Source organism: Ips typographus, linkage group LG10, assembly GCF_016097725.1.
Source record: "Ips typographus isolate SLU linkage group LG10, UJ_Ityp_2.0, whole genome shotgun sequence".
NCBI lineage: Eukaryota > Metazoa > Arthropoda > Insecta > Coleoptera > Curculionidae > Ips > Ips typographus.
The window spans coordinates 4,836,647-4,857,180 of NC_138431.1; the positions used below are offsets into that span (position 1 = coordinate 4,836,647).

The window sequence follows — 20,534 nt, forward strand, 5'->3', positions numbered from 1 at the left end:
CTTTTTCACAACCATTTATCACCTATACCATAAATAGAATATTTTGATTAGCATAGATATAAAACGGTTATTATTTTTACTAAATATTTACCATATATTAGCTTAATAAAATTTCTTTTTTATTTTTTCTCTTTTTGCTAAGACCAGAAAGGCTTTTCGACAATTCTTTGTAGCTTGAAATTAGACTGTAACTCTAGCTACATAAATATTTTGCTAATTTGCCCATTTTAGAACTCAATTTGTAGTAAGTATAATTAATCAAAACTCATAAGCTTAATTAGAAGTTGTTAATTACCTCCCTATTTTGCGCGTTTCTCTTAAGGTAATAATTAAAAAAATTTTACTTTTGGTTGACTATAATTCAGACCGTTTAAAGGTTACAAATTATCTAAATCCAAAGACACAAAATAAGGCTCTAGTAACCTTTGTGAAGTTTACGTATAGCCTTAGCTAAATATGCATGAACATCATTTAAAAAAGATATGTCGACTAAATTTAGTAGAGATAGAGACTAGAAAATACCAATGAATATTATCAATTTAATTGGATATCTTATACAACCATAAAAAATGGACATCCATTAGAACTTTTTGTTTGTATAGGAGAAAGAACAATAAAACTCATTCAAATACTTGTATCTAGGGAGTAAATAATACGTATTTATTAAAACTAGTTTTAAATAAATAGACAGCTTTACAATCCATAAAAATGTATAAAGTAGATTTGGAAAAAAAAACACGAAAACACTAGAGGCAAGAATAATTATTATAGAATTATCAAATTAGACTAAATATAGATTACTTATTTTTACTAACTAAACTAGTTACTTGGAAATTCAACTGTCAAGACCTTTTTTTAAGTAGCAACCTTTAGGCAAGAATAAGAGCAAGGAAACAAATATTTTACTAAATTTTGTTAGATCCATCAGTAAATTTTTGAAACAACTTTCAAACTTACCAATGTTGTGTATATGCGTCAAAAAGACTAGTCATTGTTAATGTTAAATTGGTCTTGAATGCAATGTGCGCTTTTCACCATTTTGTAAGTCAGTAAGTCAATTGCAAAGACAAAGCCTGGTTAACGCATTATAACAAATTACCTTACCTAATTAAACAACTATACTAACTTGTAAAAATGAGGTCCATCTAGTGAGTTTTATATGACTTTCTTTAACATTGTATGGCACTCAAGTCTTCCATTAATCATATATTGCACACATATTACATAAATAAATACAATCAACCTTTATAATATATCTCAGTGTTAGGGAACTGTAACAACTAAGTAACTCTTTTTGTACTTACAACAAGTCTACAAAATCAGTTTGATAATTACACAAAAAAGCAAAGTAAATCACAGTATAAAAAACAAAAGTATCACAATAATAAGTACTACAACTAGAATTATAATAGTAATCCATTGACTCCGGTCTATAAAAAAAATAATAAGAAATAATAAGTTTGTTATATTAAGTCTAAAGACTTACCATTAGAAATTTTCAAAACTTTCGCCATCTTCTTCATTGTGGTGTCCAATCTGGATTCTGTATGTTCCATCTCAGTTCCAAATTCATCCAACATGCTGCCAAGAAAACAATCAAACATTCAACAATAAAACAAAATATAATACTGTTTACCCTTGCTGTTCATCCAGTTCTATGCCAATATGTCGGGAAACCGTTTTCAAGTTTCCCAAACTACCCGAAATAGCTTCAAGTTGTTCTTCTTGATTTTGCAGCTCGTACATCTGTTGACGTTGCAAAAACTGGTGTTGCGGGCTTTCGATTTCGTTCTCCAACTTTGAGTATTTAGTGCCACCGTGCATGTTTGTCAATTTAACGGGACTATTGTTTTCTAGTAAAGGTTGTCTGGCAAATCGATCTTTGTCCTTCCCTCTATTCATACTAATCCTATCCTTCATTGATTGGATTTCATTTTGGTTGATACAATGAAATGTTTCCTTTTGGTCAGTTCTTTATTGTCAATTTTAAATTTTAGAGGATTTTTTTCGACTATGTCTATAGTATCTTCAAGGTCTTCCAAGTCCCACTCAATGCTTCTCAATGAATTTTTCAGTTCAGTGTTTGTCCATTCAATTTCGTCTTTGGTTATCAGTTCAGGCTCAGTTTGAAAATCGGACCATCGGCGGTAAAGACCTCGAGTTTTTTTTAAAGCTTTAAAAACTTCACTAAAAACAAACTCTTATTGTAGTATATACAAAGAGGAACCATTCAATCCTAATAATGTGTGATGATCAGATAATATGACTACAACTTTGAAAGCAAAAGCTTTGTAATCTAAAGAAAATTACTTGCACCATGACATGCATGTTAAGTTGCAGAAAAAATTAATAGTAAAAAACATAAATTTAGTTTTGAAACCAGTTGCTAAAAAAATGTAAATAAATGTCTTATACTCCACAGGCAGGGGTAACACAAAAGATAATCCTTAGGGAGCTAAATTGTAAATAAAAGTGATAAAATAAATTCTGACTCTTGTATACCCTTAAAATTCTATACTGAGCACATTTAACACCCTAGCCTTGTTTTACAAAGTCCCATAAAGCTCTTATCAAAACAAGAAGGTTCCTCACTGTCTCCTGCAAGCATATATTGCAAAACAAGGAATTTGATTATGATGTATGGTTTGGAATATTCCTACAGTACCTTCCAGAAAAATAACATCCTATAACTCTGTTCTCTCTTAGTTCAAATGGTTATAAGGACTTGATCATTTAAAGTATGTCTATAAAACCAATCTGACCCTTAAGAAAATCATATAGGTATATTATAAAAATAGACATAAATACAATAAAAAAACATCCAGATACATGAACTAGAGAATCATCCAGAGAATCATTTTCTGAATGACCCACTTACCATATTCACCAAACTGTCTCCAAAAGATTGTCAAACCTAATTCCTACCATAAGTAGCTTCATAGAAGGACAATAACACACACACCTAATGTTTATTTCAATTCAGTAAATTACAGATATTTCTTACATTACAAAAAATACTGTTACACAGAAAAACTACAATGTGACAATAAGTTTCTCAAGTATTTTGGATAATAACCAATTAAATAAGCAAGATAGAACCCCAAAAATGTATTTTTTAGACCAAGAATTATCCAATGAATCCCTTTTCTATAAGTAGTCTGTTTCTTACAGGTACAAACATGACTGTATGTTCTCCTGTCTGGGTTAATTGACATTTAGGCATTTTTTAAACTTATGTGTAAAATGAGTCTCTGTGCTTCTGTCAATACTATGCAGGGATACATGAAGCATGAAGTCTACCTTAAATAATACAATATCAATCAAGTGTTTCTTGCAGTAAAAACATTCATTTGAAGCCACTGAGGCCCCCTCCAATCTCTTTTAGTGTAAACAAGTAAAAGCAGTAATGTTACATGGTATGTAGTTTAAACGACATGCTGAAAACAATAAATATACTAAAAATAAATCACTTACTACTAATGGCAAACAATAAACAACCAAATACACACTTTTCTGGGCGAAAACGAAAGAAAACCCAGGGAGAAAACTGCATGCATAAAATGAGCAGACAAATCCTTACTCTTTGACGACAAAAAAAGGATCTTCCAGAGTCATTTGTATAGAAAGTGAAGGCGAATGTTTTACACTAAATATTTATAGGTCTAAACTACCCCTTTTTAAGCGAATATTTAATTAAAAACATTGGAAAACATCTCTCTTTGTATTTATTTTTACCAAATTGGTAAAAAAAGATGATTAAAATGTCACATGTCACTGTCAGTTTACACATGAAAATCGAAACTACCATCAACATATAAAACTGCGTTTAATTTTTTTAATATCATTTGAAAGTATGGAAAAATTGTTGAAATTATGTGTGTTATTTATATTTATTCCAGTCCTATCGTTTCTTTACATAAGAATACATCTCCAGAGTAAAACATTATCAAACTGAATTAATTTATGTTTAATTTAAATTGTACTGCTTATTGTGATATTTCAATGGTATGTACTGTCTTGAAGATTTGACAGTTGACATTATTGGCAGATTAAAAAGGCTTTATTTGAAGTTTGAAGTTCTTTTCGTAAATGGCTGCCGTGGTGGCGTTTGCTTTGTAGCCGAAAATATAGTGTTTATCCTAAATAGCTCGGTTTTTGCTGCAAAAACACTTAACAGTAAGTAATTCTTATGTTTATGGATTAAACTAGTATTAGCTTTACTTAAAAATTGCCCAACTTTGAGCGTAAAAGCAAAAAGGAGAAAACCTAACCTCAAGCTTCTTAGTCTTATACACGTGTTTTATTTTCAACAGCAAAAAACTCTTTTTAAGTTGCAAATGATAGCAAACACGTAAGCTCAAAATCGTGCCTAAGTTACTTAAACCGTTTCATTTCCACAGTGATGATTCTATGATATTTCTGACACCTCTTGGCAGAATATTTCTTGTTGAGACAACACCTTGTCTGATGTGGTTCAGTAAACCAATCTATAATATTAGTTATTGCATAGTGTAGTTTTTATGGTTTGATTTTCATTTCAGATAACAAACATGTCTGAAAATTGGGGAGATGATTCTGGGGTGGCTGCAGCCCCCAAGATTGCTGAACTACCTGAGATCAAACTATTCGCAAAATGGAATTGTGAAGATGTTCAAGTCTCTGACATGTCTTTACAGGTGAGTGGTTATTAATAAGAACAAATTTTTTAGTGCTTAACTAGGTACTTAATTAAAGTCTTGAAGTTAAAATTTACAATTGTTTTACTGGTGAGGTAAGGTTTTTATACTTCAGTATTCTATTAAGTTTCTATGTTTTATGGTAAATATTGTAATTTTAGGGGTATTGGATGGGGTATGTTGTTTAAGTAGTTTTTGAGTATACTACTTTGGATAAAAGTGTCTTTAACAAGTCCTGTTGTTTTGTTTCTTATTCAAATTTGAATGCTCCTATAACCTGTTGAACTGTTGAAATTATAACCCACTTAAATGCTTAGTACAAATTAATTCTTAGTTTGTATTCAATGTTTTTTAAATAAAAATTATTAAACCTTTTATTATAGTCTTACAGTTTTTTTTTTAATAGGGGATGGCTATTTTTATTATTCTCTGTAAAGTATAAGCTATTGTTTTAGCTGATATTCTGAGTTGTATAACATTATTAATTATTATCATTTTGTTTAAAGTACCTTAAACATTTTGCAACAGAAAAGTTAGATGTATTCTTGGACAACATAGACCTTGTGTCTCAATCACTAAAATAAACCATTTTGATTGGTTTGTGTTGCAGCAATATAGAAATCAAGCCTTATATTTGCATTTAATTTTTTGACCGATTTTAATGAATTTATTTGATATTAACTTGACTGTTGATTACATGATGATTTGATGTAGCATTACATATTTTCTGACACCTCTTCAGAATTACATTGTTGATTTGCTTATTGCTGACAGAAGCATTAAAATTTTACTATTTTTTTATGCATTGTCTACAACACTAAAAAATTGCAAATTTGTCTGTCAGGATTACATTGCCGTCAAAGAAAAGAACGCCAAATACCTGCCTCATTCCGCTGGTCGTTATGCGGCTAAACGTTTCCGTAAGGCTCAGTGCCCCATCGTGGAACGTTTAACCAATTCTTTGATGATGCACGGCCGAAATAATGGAAAAAAAAACTGATGGCTGTGCGAATTGTTAAGCACGCTTTTGAGATCATCCATTTGCTGACTGGAGAAAACCCCCTTCAGGTAAGTTTTTACCCCATTGATCTGTATGAACCTTTAAAAAAAAACATAAAATGATGAAATACACAACAATTTCTGACACCTCTTCAGACTGCTTTGTGGTGATTGTAATACTCTGAACTAAAAACTATTTTTTTGTACTTTAAAGAGTATCATTAAGTTAGGGATTGAGAAAAACAAGCAAATTTTAGATTCTGGTTACTGCTATCATCAATTCGGGACCCCGTGAAGACTCTACCCGTATTGGTAGGGCTGGTACCGTCAGGAGGCAGGCCGTGGACGTTTCTCCCTTAAGAAGGGTTAACCAAGCCATTTGGTTGCTTTGCACTGGGGCACGCGAGGCTGCTTTCAGAAACATTAAAACCATCGCCGAATGTTTGGCTGATGAGTTAATCAATGCTGCTAAGGTTAGTAAAACTGTTTATTTGGACTGGTAAAGTATTGTCTTTTGAATGATGATAAATTCTAATTTTTCTGACACCTCTTGTCAGAAAATAACCCTGTTGACTACAATTAAATCTGATTTTTTTTCCAACAAATTTATTGAGAAGAAATAATTGGTCAGTATTTATCTTGGAGCTTTTTGTTCTAGGGATCCTCAAACTCTTACGCCATCAAAAAGAAGGACGAATTGGAGAGAGTTGCCAAGAGTAACCGTTAAGGAAGTAATTATAAGATTTCTGTAATTATTTACGGAATTAAATGTTTTTTAAAAACCATTCTTAATGTTGTGTAATAGCCCTCAATCCATCCCATAATGATACAAGAATACTAAGTACAAGTTTTATTACTAAAAAGACCATCAATGCAATTTTTTTTACTTTGACGTCAACTTAAAGTAGTTTGAGTTCTTTTATACTTCAGTCTGCACAATTCTAAAATAGGAAAAATCAAAATAGTTAGGGATGACGTCACAGAGAGAATTTTGGTTTCTAATGGCAGATGCGCGTAATAATTAAAAAAATACAGTGTGTTAACTACTTTTTAAAATATTTAAAAAAATCACAGAAGTGTTACTTAACAGCAGTAACTTCTAAAAACATGAGATTAATTTTAATTTTTAATTCATTATTAGCTGTAGAAAGTATGCACTTATTTAAGGGTCAGTTGAACAAGTTTAGTTCAATTTTTATCTAAAGTTTTAAGGCTAAAATCAGCATTTTACAGTTTTGAAACTTATTGATTTTGCTTCATTAGTGATCAATGGTCAGTGCAAGCAAAAAAAGCAATTATTATTCTGTTACAATCTTTAATGAAACAATCTATACTTGAATAAATGTAGGTTGATTAATACAAGCAGGTAAAATGCAATTTTTAACAATTTTATCTCCTCTTAAACACTACATAAAATAAAAGAGATTCAGACAAATAATACTCATTGCACATTTATTATTAAACCCATCAGAGCTTCCACATTTAACTGTACTGTTGTCTCCTTCGAGCTCTTTGTTTATCAAACCTTAGCTCCATCTCCTCTAAAACTTTTGGAGTGTATCTAACCACTAATTTGACAGAACCATGGGCCTGCTTCAACAGTTCCACAGCTTTTTCATGGTTCTCACCTTCAACAGACTGAAAACCACCACATTATCACATTTACCAGTTTAGAGACAGAAACATACAACTCCATTAACACTGAGCAACTGGTCGCCCCTTTTAAGACCTCCATGTCTGTCTGCAACCCCTCCAGGAATAATCCTGGATATGTAAATGGGCGAGTTCTGCTCTTTGCCTCCCATCACATTAAAACCCAAACCCTCTTCAGTTTTGGGTAGTTCTACCACTCTGGGATGCGCGTGTCCCTCACTTGCTGCAAAAGCTGCCACTGTAGCTTTGGCAGTAGCTGATGCTCTATAAAAATCAATCAGTAATGCTGTAACATAAATTATATGAATGGATGAAAAACCTGACATCCTGAGAGCCTTGTATGTCAACAGTTTCATAAACATGTTCATACACTTCCCTTACAGCATTCAGGAAGTCGCTTTGCAGTACTTTTTGTAATGCTATGAGCTTGGTAGTTGGGACTTCTCCGCTTTTTTGCAGTTTTTCCAGTAGTTCTATTGATCTCTTAATGTCTAGAAGGCACAAAGTGGAATCAATAATCAGGTGTGACTTATTTTAATAAGGTTACCTTTAGCTAGTGTTAAGGGCTCCCCGATTTGTGCCATATTTCACTCTCTTTGCGATTTTATTTAAAAAATGCACTGAAAAGTAATATAATAACTGATAATAAGAAATACAATGTAGTTTTGTTTACAATTACAATTACTACAATTAGCATGCAACGTCAAAAAGTAGATTCTAATGTCAAAATTGAAGGTTAACACGTCAATCTTCTTTATAAATATAATAGTCACATGGTTTGAAAAGAAGAAGACAGATATAACCATCATAACCTCACAAGCAACGTGTTTTCTTTTTAAGAGGTAAATAAAGTATTGCCTTTTTAATTAACATTATTAAAAACATACGAAATGTCTGGCACGGAAGCGGAAATGATTGAAGAACTTGAGGATGAGGTTGAGGTGAAGGAGGAAGAAATTATAGAAGACCTCAAACCTTCCACTAGTGGTTCAGTCCTGTTTCCTACCGAAACCAAATTTTCCAACATAAAGAACAAACACGTCCGTATTCAGAAGTTTCAAAAAGCTAAAAAGGAACAGAAAAAGGCCAAAAAGGAGGCTAAGAAGAAGCTCCTGCAAGAGGGGGCACCTAAAAAGGTGCCTCACACTATTGAAAGTCTCCGCATTAAGGATGAGACCACTGTCACCAATTTGGAAGATGAAGCTAATGAATTGATTAGGGATGATTTGGAGAAAGATGAGTTTAATGAATATTACAAGCAGTCTTATGAACCTAAAGTGTTAATAACCTATGCTGACAATCCAATGAGAGTAAGTTGCATTAAAAATTTTAATGCTTCATTTTATGGAGTTATTTTTTAGAAAACCCGAATTTTTGGAAGGGAACTTACAAGGATTATTCCCAATTCCATTTCACTTTACCGAAATCGTTCAGGAGTGAAAAAAATTGTTAGGAGTGCTATAGAGAAAGAATACACAGATATTTTAGTTATCAATGAAAATCGCAAAGAACCTGATGGTTTGCTGGTCATTCACTTGCCCAATGGCCCAACTGCACACTTTAAAATTAGTAATGTGAGGATTACTACTGAATTAAGGAAAAATCATAAAGATATCACAGCACATCGTCCTGAGGTGATTTTAAACAATTTTACAACCAGATTGGGTCTGAGTGTAGGCAGAATGTTGGGTGCTTTGTTCCATTATGATCCTGAATTTGTAGGGCAACGCGCCGTTACTTTTCACAATCAAAGAGATTACATTTTTTTCCGCCATTACCGGTAATTTTAATATTTGTAGCTTTTTTGGAGGTTTTAGAGGTTTTTTTTTTAGGTACGGTTTTGATTCTGAGGGTAAGAAAGCTAGGTTGAAGGAGTTGGGGCCCCGATTTACATTGAAACTCCGCTCCTTGCAAAAAGGAACTTTTGATAGCAAATATGGACAGTTTGAGTGGATTAAAGATGGCAGAAGGCATGCCATGGAGACCAGCAGGAGGAAGTTTGATTTGTAATTTGGCGTTTCTTTTAATAAACCCCTTATTTTATGTGTTTATTTTATTCATATTTACGTTCTTTGGTTGACAATTACAAGGTAAGTTGGTTTGGGTTTTCCTGTCCTTGTCTAACTGTCAGGGATTTTTGGATTTTAACATTTTCGTTTCAGTTCCGTTGAACCGAAGCGCAGTTGCGTGAAGAAGCACCAGATGGCGCTGACCGTCATTTGTCAAAAGAAAGTTAACATGGCGAGGTTATATTTATTTTGCAGTTTGTGAATTCAAAATTTATGTTATTTTTTTATTGTTCATTGTCAAAGTGGCTTAAAAAATCGCATTAAGGTGTCCCTAACGTTTGGTTGTACCATTTGCAAACAGTTGCAGTGATTTCAATAAGCGGGATTGGCTCAAAAGTTACTTTTAAACTACAGTGCAAAGGAATTCAAACTATTTTGGAAACTACACAGTGTTTTTTTCTCTAGTTTTTGCTTCGGTAAGTAATAAATATCCCATATTGACGGTGCCGGCAGTTACTAAGTGATTCCCAGTACACTTTTCAGTACTTTGTAACCTAAAAAGTCAAAAATTTAATTCATGTATAGATATGAATATTAAAAAGATTAGTCTAGGTATGTGAGTGATCAATGGACCCAATTAAAACCTCTCAGTCACAAATCCGGTGTTTTTCTGCTTCAAAGACAGTATATTTGCTTAATATTGCGTCGGTAATTCCAAGTGAATGAGCCACCACAATAACCAATAATCAGAAATTTTGAATGTTTATACCAAGTGTCTAGGCCATGGTACAGTGGCCGAGTGGGTTATTCAGGTCATTCTGATTGTACTGGACAATTAGAATCTGAACTGTTTCTGAACATTGTTACTGATGGGACCCATAAAGTCCACTCACACTATAGTGTCTAAAATATGTCTCTACTTCTCTAGGGACATTAACTGATTTTTGTACACAGTTTGTACTCGTTTTAGTCTTGTATTACCTAGGTATATGTTTTAGCTTACATTTGATTGCTTTGCCTATATTTCCTTTTATTTGCTAAGTGAGCCATCTACAAGTCATATAAGAACAATATTGTATATTACAATAGTAAAAAATGTCTTACTATCAAAAGATTTGTCTGAAGTCTGATTTTTTGGATTTTAGAAGTTATGGCATTTTTATAACTCCTCAATCTTTTTACAATTAAAAATCAAGATTTTTTTCCTTAAAACACTTCAGTACAGGTATATTTTTCAGTGTAGCATATAATGTATTAGCACACACTGGACATTTTATCCTTTCTTGTAAATTCTTGTCAAAATGACTTTGATAGTAAAGTGTGATCAAGCCTAAGACTACAAGGTTGATCACAATGGAACTGACAATGGTATTCTCCTCAGTTTGGGGTTTCTGCTTCTTGTGTGCACCCTGTAACAACACAGTTTTCCAATGTTCTGGTAACAAAACTAAATAAAAAGTATATTGAGTGTTATAAAGCAAAATTTATCCAGAGAACCTACTTACTTTGCTGAACAACCTTCTATAAACAACCGGGATGAGAAAAACTTACAAACCATTCTGTTGTACTGTTTGTTAAAAGTTTAACCAGCTATGTGTTGTACATTTTTAATTTTAGTGCTTCACTTCGCACCTTCTACAAAAAATAACCTGATTAATTAAACAGTTGACTAGGGACTTTCAGTTGATTATGAGCCATTAATTTTTCGAATTCTCTGGCTATTGGAGATTTAATTGGATTTTTGTGCATCAGCCTTGAAGGAGACCATTATAAAAGTGATCCTTATTAAAAAGATAAGCGAAAAATCAAATACACTGATTTTTAATTATGCGGATTTACCTTGCACTTATTACTTTTAATTAAAGTGAATTTTTTTGAACATTTAATTCGGCTATTTCGTGCAGTTTTACTCGTCATTATTGCACGGAGTCTTAAGGATTAAAGTAAAAAAAAAACATATTTCAGTGCTATAAATTTAAGGGGCACCCCTTCACACTAAATAGGCATCAAAACCAAGATGACCTTCATAATTAACACCCCATATGCATGTTTCCATCCTTGGATATTTGCCAGACTGTTGCGTGTACTTTAGGTATGTCCCAAAGGGGTTCCTCCCTTACGACGGCCTTTCAAGGCTACAATTTAGGCTCGTCCAGACCTATAAACGTAAATTATATGTCCCTGGAATTCAACATTCCAATGAATAAGAATTTTGCTTAACAAACTTCCAGTTCCATACAATATACAAGGAGTTTTTTTGCTTTAATTGTTGCAGGACCCTCATTTTGCCTCACAATTATAAGATTATTATTGATGCAATATAAATTTGATATACCATGTTCAGGGTTCATCAATTTGGTTCAAACTGAGGGAAACCAAAGCAGCTGTTTGCGGTTGTAGGCAAAAGACAATACTACAGTTCAATAATTTTTATAATTTAAAAAAAGAACATCTGTCTGTATTTAACGCTTTTATGCCCTTTGATGTTTGATTAATTATTAATTGAGCTTCAAAGCACGTTTCTGGAAAATTAGTGATTTACTAAAGGGATCAAACTTATTACTGTGGTTTTAATTTTTCAGGTGTCGAGGAGCCATGTCAGCAAGCCATCAATTAGTCGATGATCGAACGGTAAGTACGTCATTTTTGAATTCTTAATAAATACTGTACGTTTCACATCATTGTTGGCAATCAAGCTAAACAAATACAAAGATGGTTTAACTTTACCATACTAGTGGTACTTAGAGTACCCTATAAAGTGTAATTGTGGTTTGCATTACCGAGTGAATGGGTGTGTATGAGTCACCGGATGCGTTCAGATGGCGCCTAGCCACTTCCTACTGCATCTTGAAAACCCATGAAACTACAACTAGCTTTACGCGGTACGTTCTAGTAGTACTTTTGCTGGTTTCAAGCAAAAAACTTTAAAGCAGCTGTCAACCCCTGCGTATTATTTTGTTAACCGCCAAGACTAGAAACAGCCCCCACAAGTTGTTTTTTTCCTGGTGCCCCATGTAACGACCGTATAATTTGGATAATATTTATCCAAACACCCAAAGGGTAACAAAAAGATAACTGCCCTGTTAGCCAAGAAATATGGCCACACGCGGTAAGGGTAGCGTTTTTTTGCCCTGAATTAAGATGCCTGTTAGATTAAGTGCTACTGACTTGTTTTTTTATTTTTTTTTAGTTATAGGCCTTGTATTGTCTACTTTTTTACCCGAAACCACTACGTAATATTTAGTTTTTGTATGTGCTTAATATTTTTTTAGCAACTTAAAAAGTTACAGTATACCCTCCAACTGGCTGTTAAGTTTAAGTTAAAAAAGTGTATTGAAAAATAATCCTACTATACATTGTGGTCCAGTTTTAAATGTCAATAATTCACCAATCCATAGCCAATTAAAAAATAAGTTTACATTCATTATGTCGTTTTCCTGAAAAGTGCTTCCTAAGGAAAATACAGTCCCTCAAATTTCTGTTTAAAAATTCGTTTTTTTTGTCATAACTGTCAGACCGTTGGAGCAATATTGATCAAATTTGGAACAAGCACTTTATTACACGTTATTACGGTCAAAGACCCAAAACTAACCTAACCCAATTTAAAAATTGGCTTGGAAACGGAAAATTCATTTAAGAAGTTTAAAAAATATTATTGTAGCCAGTTTTCTTAGTTTCCAGACAAACTAAAAGACTTTAGTTTTGAAAATTGAATTAGAAAAGATAAAAATTTCAGAAGCTTAAAAATTGTGTTTGTAACCAGTTTTCATGCAAATCGAGAGACTTTAATACTAAAAATTGACTTGTAGACATAAAAACTACTTTTTCAAGAATTTGTTACTACAAATTCATACATTTAAACCTTAAAAATTGACTTGAACCCCAAAATGTAACTGAACTAATGAAAAGTGACATCAGAAGCTTAAAATTTGCATTTGAAGAAGGTGTTCATAATTTGTCTTAGATGCAGGACATTGACATTAGATTCATGAAAATTGTCTTGAAAACGAACTTTTCGTGCTTTTTACTTTGCTTTTCATTTTCTTCGAATTCTGGACTATTTTTAGTGCTTCAAAACTGCTTTCAGCTTGGAAAATCGAATTTCAAGACTATCTTTACCAAGTTATTGATAGCAAACTTAAAAAACAATTTTTACATTCTTCATAGACTCAAAATGGCATTCCAAGCTTTGTCACTATTAAATCGACTTCTAGACACCTCAGTGCTAAAAATTCGGGTATTTCTTAATAAACTAGACTGTTTTTAGTGTTTTAAGGCTGTTTTCAGTGCCTCAAATCGAGTTTCAGTGACTATCTTTACAAAGTTTTTGACTTATCAGGCCTAAAAGCCAGTGTGTCTGACCATAGTCTTGAAAATGTTATTTCAAGCTTCTTCACTATTAAATTGACTTCTACACTTATAGGTGCAATAAATTGTAGCATCTCTAAGAAATTCAGAGTGTTTTTAATGCTTTTTAAGACTGAAAAATCGAGTTTAAGACTATTTCCAAAAGTCAAGTTTCTTCAGGAATAAAAGTAAAACATTTTGGTACCAAATACTACAATAATGTATTGAGAACTAATTTTTAGAAATAAAATAGTTCGAAAATTTAATTTACTTCTAGACTTGTTGTCCAGTCCAGAAAATTGAGTTAAGTAGTTACACCAATTAAAGTCTCTCTTTTTGACTCTTTAGTCCTAGTAAAGTCAGTTCTAGCATTAAAAGGCAACTTTTATATTATTTTTAGTAGTAAAAAATGAGTTTCATGCACAATACAATCTTTGTCTTGATTTCCGGACTTTTTTTAGTTCTTGCATGTCAGTTTCAGACACCCAACCAGGATGGCAGTCTGAGAAAGCGAATCATAAGACCATTCCTAGTAGTAAAAAGTTTTTAGACTATTCAGTACAAATTTGGACTTTCACAAGTCTTGAATGTTCAGTTTTGAACCATAAAACGATTTTTTAAATGGAAATTTGGAGGACTGTATCTTCCATAGGAAACGTTTTTCAGAAAAATGACGTAATGCAAGTCAACTTATTTTTTGATTGGCTATCAAATGGTGAATTATTGACACTTAAAACTGGACCACCCTGTAGAGCAAGCCACTGCCGTGGCTTCTACGTCATCTTATTTGTGTTTTTCCACGAGTGTGGCTTTAGTAAGTACGTCAAAGTTTAAAATCAAAAATTATTTGTATCGATCTTTTTAAGACTGTTGCCAGATATGTTTTGTTGGGTGTAAATAATAATTACTTTTTGTTTGAAAGATTGAATCGTAGATGTATGTTTCTGCTGAAGTATAGATTTAAGGGGCTTAACTCTTAATATATTATTCTTAAAAGTCAATTTTAGTCATTTTTAGGACACACAAAAAGTTCAATTTATTAAAAATTTGATTCTGTTTTTAAGGATTATTTTAATTTTAAAGCGGCTTTTACTACAGCTCCAGTTTTTGTTCGTTTCTTTTTTTAAAACTTTTTTAGGTTAATGTGTGAGAGAGAAATTATTTTCAACAGTTTTAAGTATACAACCACTGGTTTATGGAAAAAACAAAAGACCTCTTTTGACCTCTTTAGTTTGGTTGAACAATAGGAAAAATCTCCGTTGGCCCATATAGCTAGCTGAATTATCAGACCATCTGAGTTTTCTTTGTTTTGTTAGTAACTTGAGAGGTTTGCTGTAAAAAATAAATCTAACCACCAAAAGCCACCTAACCTAACCCAACTTTAGATAAATGGTATGATTGTTCAAGAGCTTTTCTTGGTTATGATTGATTGACTAAATTTGTACTTGTACACCTCTATGGCGAAAGCAACTACTAAAGCCGTAGTTAGGTTTTGATTTTATTTCGAGTTTTTTCCCATGTGACAAAGGAAGTCATAGTGAAGAATTTGAGAATGTTCAGAAAAAATACCTATAAACAATGCTCTATTATGATGGAGCAGTTTTAATAATAACACTCCGGTTCTGAGAAAATAGTCCCCTAGATTTAACTCTGGAGACCACGATGGCCAATCAATAGAACAACACCTACTACTGAATTAACTAACTCTAGTTTATCATTTTATAATCTGATTCCTACCCTGTTAAGTAAAGTAAAGTAGTTCTGATTTCACTGCCTTTCTTATGTAAATCCCAACTGATTTGAGATATAACCTGTAATCAATTTTACTCTATGGTGTGCAGAAATGCGTTTGTCGAACCTTACACTCTCTGTTCTCGCGTGTCGGATTTTATTTCGCTTGTTTTTCCCTCTTTTCGTGATTTTTATCGGTCGAATTCATAAACAGAAAAAAAACCGAGCGTACTGCACTGATTTTTTTCAAGCTAATTAATCAAAAATTTCTACCAATTGGGTACCAAGTTCGGTACTTCTTGACGGGCTGCTGTGTGTTGTGAAACATCTGCCGATCGCGGCCCTAAGTGCCCTTTAATAACCGAAATGCTTTTGATGTCAGCTCAGACCGGAAAAGGCGTTTATTCAGATTCTCTTTCAGGCTGGTCCCCAAAAAAACATATTGGATTATTTCGCGTGCTTGTAGAAACACGTCGAGATGCTTAATTGATCGTGGTTGGTGGATTTAAATACCGTAGTTACCACTTCACTTGTCACGTGTACTAAGATTTATATGAGGTGCTTTTTGGTACCGTAAAAAAATCCATTAATATGCGACGCGCACACTGGGGGCACCATATAACAGAAACGCACCCCGAATTGGTGTTATCCCTCAATTTCCATACGGTTTTTACTTTTCAGATGGTAGAAGATCCCATTACAAGCGCCGGTATCGCACACAATACGGAGGTGACTGAAAAAATTAATTTAAATCCTTATCTGTGAGACAGGTAGTCGTTTTTGAGATAATTATCAAGGGAACAAACACCACTCTCCTTTTAATATGAATTTTTCATAAGTTCCATGGTGTCGGTAATTTACGAAAACCAACCTGTTTACAAAGTGATTACGTGAGTAACGCCTAATCAAATTCGCTATTAGAAAATTGAGGCCCCCAATTGAATGATTACACCACGATCATGTAATGGGGGCCATTTAGGTGTATGAATCAGGATTTGCAGAATAAATGTCACGATATAAATTCTAAGTAGAAATAGCACATTTCCGCTTCGCTCTTTTACTTAGAGAAAATAGACAAAATCAAATTGTTAGAAGTTGATTTACAAAACCTTTAAATCTTCAATTTTTAAATTGAAATGAGTTCCAAATAGGTATAGCAAATTAACGTAATAGACGAATTTTGCACTTGTAAGTAAATTTTCATACATTTAAAAGACAAATTTAATATTTTTAAGTCAATTTTATATTGTCTTCCATGATTTTTGGGACAAGATGTGGATTTTAAATACATTTTGAAATAAAATACGTCCATTTTTCAGTTTGAAACCTTGATTATTGACTTTTTAAACGGACTTAGTATTTTTAAGTCAATTTTCATGATTTTCAACTAAAAATTCTCGTCAACGTTCACGGTTTAAGTCAATTTTTAACTGAAATATATCGACTGGATATTTGAAAACTTTGAAACAAGAAAATTTTAATTTTTAAGTTATTTTTAATTGAAAAAGTTCAAGTTACCTCAAGTGGTGTTCAATTTTCAACTGAAAATTCAGTTTTTAAATCAATTTTTCATTGAAATATGTCAAGTCAGAAACATTTTTGCACTTTTAAGTTAAAATCAGTTTTTAGCTAAAATATGTCGATTTCATGTCACAAACCACGAAAATTGGCTTAATAGACCAATTTTTGCATTTGTATATCATTTTTCAAGGTTTTCAAGTCACTATGTGATGTTTAGGTCGCATTTTAACTCAAATACGTCGATTTCAAGCCGAAAAAAAATTAGTAGACTATATTTGCACTTTCAAGACAATTTGTAATGATTTTGAGTACATTTTTATCTAAAATTTACTATGTTGGGAGAATAAAATTGAGGTAAAAAAAATAATTTTTAAAACCCTACGTTTTTTCGAAAAAGTACCCAACATAACCTCAGAAAATACACATTCATATTTGAAAACATGTGTAAAAAAATTGATAAATCATTAACTTATGTCAACTTGGTGACATGCTGTCATATCAGAATATAATAATACATAGTAACAAATAGTACATCAAAATATCTCAGCGATTTTCCCCTCGATATTCAAGTTTTTGGAAAAAATGTTTAAAACACAAAAGTCAGGTGTCTTATAACAATATGACAAATAATGCATTTTTACCGTACATAAAGTAAACCGTAAGTTAATTAATCATATAATTTTACTGCCTGCGTAGAAAGACTACATTATGCTACTAGTACAATAATGAATTTTCATTGTTGTACTAGTAAATAAATAATGTCAATACTGTCAATTTTGACGCATGATGAATGGGTTTGCGTGACAATTGACATTTTGCGTTTGTGACATCATCTTAATTTTATTTGATTTTTGCTGTAGTATCTCAAATCATATTTCACGGTTTGCGTTTCATAATAAACGTGCGCGAACATCGAGAGACGTTTCGCTGAAAAGGGGCTCCTAGAAAGGGCCCACCTGTCCATGGGCTTCCGGGCCGAGACAGCGGGACCCTTGTTGCACCCAGCACGGGATATTAGGAAAGTGCAACAATGATAAAATGGTTTTCAAATAAAAATATTAGGTTACACGCGCTCTAAGGGCATGTGCTCGGTCGAGGGATGATGCTGCAGGCGTGGAAGTTTGAATGAGATATAGCGCAGATAGCGCGGCCCTTTAAGGTGGGCAATTGTCTTTTTCGGGGGTGTTTGGTAGATAAGACGGGTGTGCAGTGAGGATCGTAAACTTTTATAAGTATTTACTTAAAATCCTGATAAGGTTTCACTGGTTTTTGCCAGTCGGGAATCAAAATACGACTTATTTACTGGATATTCAAATACTTTAAGGATAACGTCTAAAGGGACTCCTTGTGGACCTTGAAGACAAATTGGGGTGAGCGCCCCCCAGGCACTGTTCCTGCTCTGGTTGAATGAAACCCCATTCTGCTAACATCTGCATACGCGTGGTAACTATACAGTACCGTACTCGCTAATTTTACACCACTTTTAAAATAACACAAAACACATTCACGTCAACCTAGAAAGTAGACACAATAAGGTCTATAAATATATTTTAATAATGTAAAACCATTTTAGATTGTGACGTCATGGCTATTTTGGTTTTGTTTTTTTACTAAAAACCTAGGTCAGAGTTTGATTGTTGTGAAACCAGTGGTGGTACACTCGTTTTTTTTGCTCACAGATAGTTAATAATAATTATTGTCATAGTTACATTGGAAGTCAGTGATTTAAAATGATTTTAATTTAGTATGAATAATATCGAGGAATGTGACTGAAAAATGCCGCCAACAATGCCCGAAGGACAAATGTGTCTCAATCGGGGTGTATTTTTAGCCTGTTAGGCCATTTTAATCGGCAAACTGTTTATTTTCCCTTGAAAATGGATAAAAATCGGCCGTGGTATGTACAAAAGAACCGCACCGGAAATTGTGGTCTGGAAAGTCTTGGTATAAAAAGCTCGAGGCGTTAATAAGTTGTGTTGTAGTGTCGTCACCTGGAAGAACATATCCAGCTCGAAAAAGTAGTAAGTTTTTTTGCGTTATTTCCCACTTAAAATTAAGAACTTTAGGTTGATTATACCTGCCCTTTTTGCACCACATAATACGCGTAGTCACCCTTACGAATCCCATATGTTATGGTATCTGGTAACATCGGACGTGTGTTGATTATAACAGACCATGACAAAAAAAACAATTTTTTTGCCAATTAATCCGACACTGGGGGTTTTAATGTAGGATTAGTTAAACCTCTACTATGTATATGCAGTCTACACTTAAACTATCTCAAAAAGAATATTATTAGATTTTGGATTAGGTTTACACCTAGTTAGAACCGTGTAAACGCAGTCCCAACTGGCAAAGCCCCAATTTCAAATTTAACTGTTTTTCTTTTTGTTTTTTGAACATCCTGTTGCATGAGAGCAAAACATGTTCAAAATGACTTTCTGCACTCAATGCCTCCTGGTTCATCATTTGTTATTCGATTATTGCTGAACATGAAGCAATTTCTTCAATCAGAGTTTTAGTTACACTTTCTGGAAATATCAGGTCCTTTTTTCTAGTAATTTTGCTATTTTGATTTTTCTTTAGTTGATCAGTTGTGTTAATGATGGAAGAATGGAGAAATTGAAGTGGAAGAATGTGTAATAATACAAACTGGAAGGGAAAATAAGGGTGGTCTGGCACGCGCATCCCAAGAACCGATTAAAGCGATACAGGGTGTTCTACGGTATCCATTACTACTTCGAGTACGGAAAAAAGCTCTCTTAAGAAGAGGTTGAAGGCTCTCAGGATCGTAATTAAAAAATTCACGAACCGTGCGAAATGGGCGCGGGCCCCGTAACGGCAACACGCATTGTTGCCATGTTTTTCGATCTAATTGGCGATTCCGATACGGCGAAAATCGCCGCCAAATTGCCAGAAATTAACTATTAATCAGTTCGTCGCAGATTAATTATCAGTTTTCAGGTTGTTGGCATTTTATGCATTTTAACGATAACGCCTGCTAGCCCGTCTTGGTACGAATATTTGCCTCCACTCGACCAAATACTGATTAGATCGACTTTCAAGCAATTTCAACCACAATACCACTCCTGAATACTATTATATGTATATTCTGTTAATTTGGAGGGATAGAGCAACCCAAACCTACACAAATGCCATTTACAATCTGCAACACTTAGGATTATAACAATTTCAAAATTCACTCATTAATTGTTGAATAGAGATTGTCAGGAGCACTTGGTTGTTATCTGCAAATACTTTAGAGAAAACTGATCTATCAAAGATAAATAAGTGTTATATCTCCTCCAGAAATTAAAAGTCTTTGTGGCTTTGTTAAATTGAAAATTTCAGAAGGAATTTCATTGATCATTTGCTGTTTTTCTCTGCACTAACATCCAGAAAGTGTGACTATGGAAAATTTAGTAGCTTCTCATAAATCTGATGGATGAAGGTCTGGCCAACGTATGGTTGGTTTGCTGGCGATTCGTCTGAAAGATAAATCACGTGTTCGTTAATAAAATACGTCATCGTATCTGAAGAAGTGTGGTTCCGCGTTATTAACAACGGTTGCCAAACATCATTGGGGGATGCAGGGCTG

At 33.3% G+C, this 20,534-nt stretch overlaps 5 protein-coding genes across 6 annotated transcripts in view; 3 read left to right on the plus strand and 2 right to left on the minus strand.

Annotated features, from left to right (window-relative positions):
* Positions 1-629: 629 nt before the first annotated feature.
* On the minus strand, positions 630-3,759 carry Syx6 (Syntaxin 6). Its single transcript, XM_081988041.1, is given in 5 exon segments — positions 630-1,430; positions 1,487-1,581; positions 1,637-1,934; positions 1,937-2,187; positions 3,581-3,759. Coding segments are annotated over 5 exon segments (756 nt in total). The 5' UTR covers positions 3,616-3,759; the 3' UTR covers positions 630-1,353.
* A 763-nt stretch (positions 3,760-4,522) lies between these two features.
* On the plus strand, positions 4,523-6,460 carry LOC145734569 (small ribosomal subunit protein uS7-like). Its single transcript, XM_081988042.1, is given in 5 exon segments — positions 4,523-4,676; positions 5,521-5,664; positions 5,667-5,744; positions 5,933-6,148; positions 6,334-6,460. Coding segments are annotated over 5 exon segments (633 nt in total). The 5' UTR covers positions 4,523-4,550; the 3' UTR covers positions 6,403-6,460.
* Positions 6,461-6,970: 510 nt separating this feature from the next.
* LOC145734570 (protein lin-7 homolog C-like) lies at positions 6,971-8,038 on the minus strand. The gene is made up of 4 exons (XM_081988043.1): positions 7,876-8,038; positions 7,648-7,819; positions 7,364-7,592; positions 6,971-7,313 (listed from the first exon to the last, which is right to left on the minus strand). Exons 1-4 carry the CDS (start codon positions 7,910-7,912, stop codon positions 7,158-7,160), a joined length of 594 nt encoding a protein of 197 aa, XP_081844169.1. The 5' UTR covers positions 7,913-8,038; the 3' UTR covers positions 6,971-7,157.
* A 104-nt stretch (positions 8,039-8,142) lies between these two features.
* On the plus strand, positions 8,143-9,371 carry LOC145734564 (putative ribosome production factor 1). The gene is made up of 3 exons (XM_081988036.1): positions 8,143-8,638; positions 8,690-9,108; positions 9,161-9,371. Exons 1-3 carry the CDS (start codon positions 8,219-8,221, stop codon positions 9,336-9,338), a joined length of 1,017 nt encoding a protein of 338 aa, XP_081844162.1. The 5' UTR covers positions 8,143-8,218; the 3' UTR covers positions 9,339-9,371.
* A 158-nt stretch (positions 9,372-9,529) lies between these two features.
* The window catches only part of LOC145734565 (uncharacterized), a 67,642-nt gene continuing 56,637 nt past the window's right edge, over positions 9,530-20,534 (plus strand). Inside the window, exons 1-2 of one of the 2 annotated variants that reach the window (XM_081988038.1) lie at positions 9,530-9,813; positions 11,920-11,972. In XM_081988038.1, coding sequence (XP_081844164.1) covers positions 11,933-11,972 — 40 coding nt within the window. In that variant the 5' untranslated portion in view covers positions 9,530-9,813; positions 11,920-11,932. The remainder of the gene's footprint in view (positions 9,814-11,919; positions 11,973-20,534) is intronic. The other variant, XM_081988039.1, reaches the window with a different exon arrangement.

Excerpts from the sequence above, each read along its gene's own strand:
- LOC145734570 (XM_081988043.1), bottom strand. The coding sequence starts at position 7,912 with ATGGCACAAATCGGGGAGCCCTTAACACTAGCTAAAG. Across the intron at positions 7,593-7,647 it reads CAAGGCTCTCAGGATGTCAG|AGCATCAGCTACTGCCAAAG; the intron begins GTTTTTCATCCA and ends TGATTTTTATAG. Across the intron at positions 7,314-7,363 it reads TGCTCAGTGTTAATGGAGTT|TCTGTTGAAGGTGAGAACCA; the intron begins GTATGTTTCTGT and ends GGTGGTTTTCAG.
- LOC145734564 (XM_081988036.1), top strand. The coding sequence starts at position 8,219 with ATGTCTGGCACGGAAGCGGAAATGATTGAAGAACTTGAGGATGAGGTT. Across the intron at positions 8,639-8,689 it reads ATGCTGACAATCCAATGAGA|AAAACCCGAATTTTTGGAAG; the intron begins GTAAGTTGCATT and ends GTTATTTTTTAG. Across the intron at positions 9,109-9,160 it reads ATTTTTTTCCGCCATTACCG|GTACGGTTTTGATTCTGAGG; the intron begins GTAATTTTAATA and ends TTTTTTTTTTAG.